This window comes from Pongo abelii, chromosome X, assembly GCF_028885655.2.
Source record: "Pongo abelii isolate AG06213 chromosome X, NHGRI_mPonAbe1-v2.0_pri, whole genome shotgun sequence".
Taxonomy (NCBI): domain Eukaryota; kingdom Metazoa; phylum Chordata; class Mammalia; order Primates; family Hominidae; genus Pongo; species Pongo abelii.
The window spans coordinates 25,135,941-25,138,034 of NC_072008.2; the positions used below are offsets into that span (position 1 = coordinate 25,135,941).

At 43.8% G+C, this 2,094-nt stretch overlaps 1 protein-coding gene across 1 annotated transcript; it reads left to right on the top strand.

Moving 5' to 3' along the window:
• Window positions 1–565: 565 nt before the first annotated feature.
• On the top strand, window positions 566–1,320 carry LOC100433628 (platelet-activating factor acetylhydrolase IB subunit alpha2-like). Its single transcript, XM_054544203.2, has one exon. It carries the CDS (start codon window positions 566–568, stop codon window positions 1,253–1,255), a length of 690 nt encoding a protein of 229 aa, XP_054400178.1. The 3' UTR covers window positions 1,256–1,320.
• Window positions 1,321–2,094: the final 774 nt, after the last annotated feature.

Consider the following 2,094-nt stretch of genomic DNA (forward strand, 5'->3'; position numbering starts at 1 on the left):
TCATCTGTTCTCAATTGCTTACTAATGTGCAAATTATTTTACCCACGGGTGGTATGTCTTAAAAGTTTGCTAGAGCTTTATAAAAAGCTGCCATGAGAATCACTGTGAGATTATCATTAGTTTTACTCTGATTTCCTTTAGCTTCTAAGCATAATGGCCAGTGTTTATTTTCATGCGTTTTCATGAGTTTATTTCACGAGCTGAAAGATCACACTTCTTGGCCTCCCTTTCAGGAAGGAGTGGCCAATTTAACTAAATTCTGGAGAAGGACACGTTTTGTGTGGTGTTTTCAGGAAGTCATCTTAAAAGAGAGGAGTTTTATAGACCAATGTCCCTCTCTTGAAGGAATGTGAGACAAAGACTGCTAATTGCATCCAAATATCCATTCTTCTGGTGGTGGGTTAAAGAGACTGCAAATTTTGTGTCACTCTCGGCTGCTGCTGGTACTGGGGCCTGAGGAGGGATATGCCTGAGTGGGGCCGCCTGACCAAGGGAGCAACAGACATGACACCCGCCGACACCTCAGCCGCTTGGGGCCTACACGGACCCTCTGCTTCAGTGTAGAATGAACCAAGGAGACTCAAACCCAGCAGCTATTCCGCATGCGGCAGAAGACATTCAAGGAGATGACACAGGGATGTCTCAGCACAACAGATTTGTTTTGGACTGTAAAGACAAACAGCCTGATGTACCATTTGTGGGAGGCTCCGTGGTGCAGTTAATGCAGCCATATGAGATATGGCGAGAACTTTTTTCCCCACTTCATGCACTGAATTTTGGAACTGGGGGAGATACAGCAAGACATGTTTTGTGGAGAGTAAAGAACGGAGAACTGGGGAATGTTAAGCCTAAGGTCACTGTTTTCTGGCTAGGAAGAAACAAGCATGAAAATATGGCAGAAGAGGTAGCAGGTGGTATGGCGGCCATCATACAACTTATCAACACAAGGCAGCCACAAGCCAAAATCATTGTATTTGATCTGTTACCTCAAGGTGAGAAACCCAACTCTTTGAGGCAAAAGAACGCCAAGGTGAACCCACTCGTCAAGATTTCACTGCTGAAACTTACCAACGTGCAGCTCCTGGATACTGACAGGGGTTTCGTGCACTCCGACCATGCCATCTCCTGCCACGACATGTTTGATTTTCTGCATTTGACAGGAGGGGGCTACTCAAAGGTCTGCAAACCCCTGAATGAACTGATCATGCAGTTGTTGGAGGAAACACCTGAGGAGAAACAAACCACCATTGCCTGACTGGCTCCCATCAGTGTCAATAGCATCTCAGCTTCCTCAGATCAGTTATATCACCAGCACTCCAGAATCCTCTTTCTTAAGGCACTTTGCATTGCAGAATGTTCCTGGATGTTCACATCTAGTGTTTGAAGGAGAGGAGGGGTTTAAACTGGTCCTGTGCATAGAAAGTTTGTTTGACAGAGGAGAAAAATTAGCCAAGGAAGACTGTTGTTTCAATTCATTTGAAACCAGAAGGGGACTTTTTAGTTGTATGCATAACATGTTCATTGAATTATCACTGTTTTCCCAGGACAACATCAAGCCTAAATACTGAACAACATGAAGATTCTTTTCTTGGCCTTTCTTGGATTACATTGTATATAATAATTCTCAGAATCATACCTACTTGGCTTTAAAACATGTTTTTTTCCTTTTTTTAAGGTTCATAATTTAGTCTTTGGTTTTTATGTTGCTTAGATTCATATGCATATTGAATATTTTCTTTCCTTTTTTTCTTTTTTTTTTTTAAGATGGAGTCTTGCTCTGTCACCAGGCTGGAGTGCAGTGACGCGATCTCGACTCACTGCAACCTCCGCCTCCTGGGTTTAAGCGATTCTTTGCCTCAGCCTCCCAAGTAGCCGGGACTACGGGCACCCACCACCACGCCTGGCTAATTTTTGTATTTTTAGTAGAGATGGGGTTTCAACACCTTGGTCAGGCTGCTCTCAAACTCCTGACCTCGTGATCTGCCCACCTCGGCCTCCCAAAGTGAGCCACCATGCCTGGCTGAATATTTTCTTAACATGCAGCATCAGGTTGAACATGCTTGTTATTCAAATATGGAAGATGCTATAGTTACA

What these genes read in the sequence shown, in the direction of transcription:
- LOC100433628 (XM_054544203.2), top strand. Translation starts at nt 566, where the DNA reads ATGAACCAAGGAGACTCAAACCCAGCAGCTATTCCGCATGCGGCAGAA.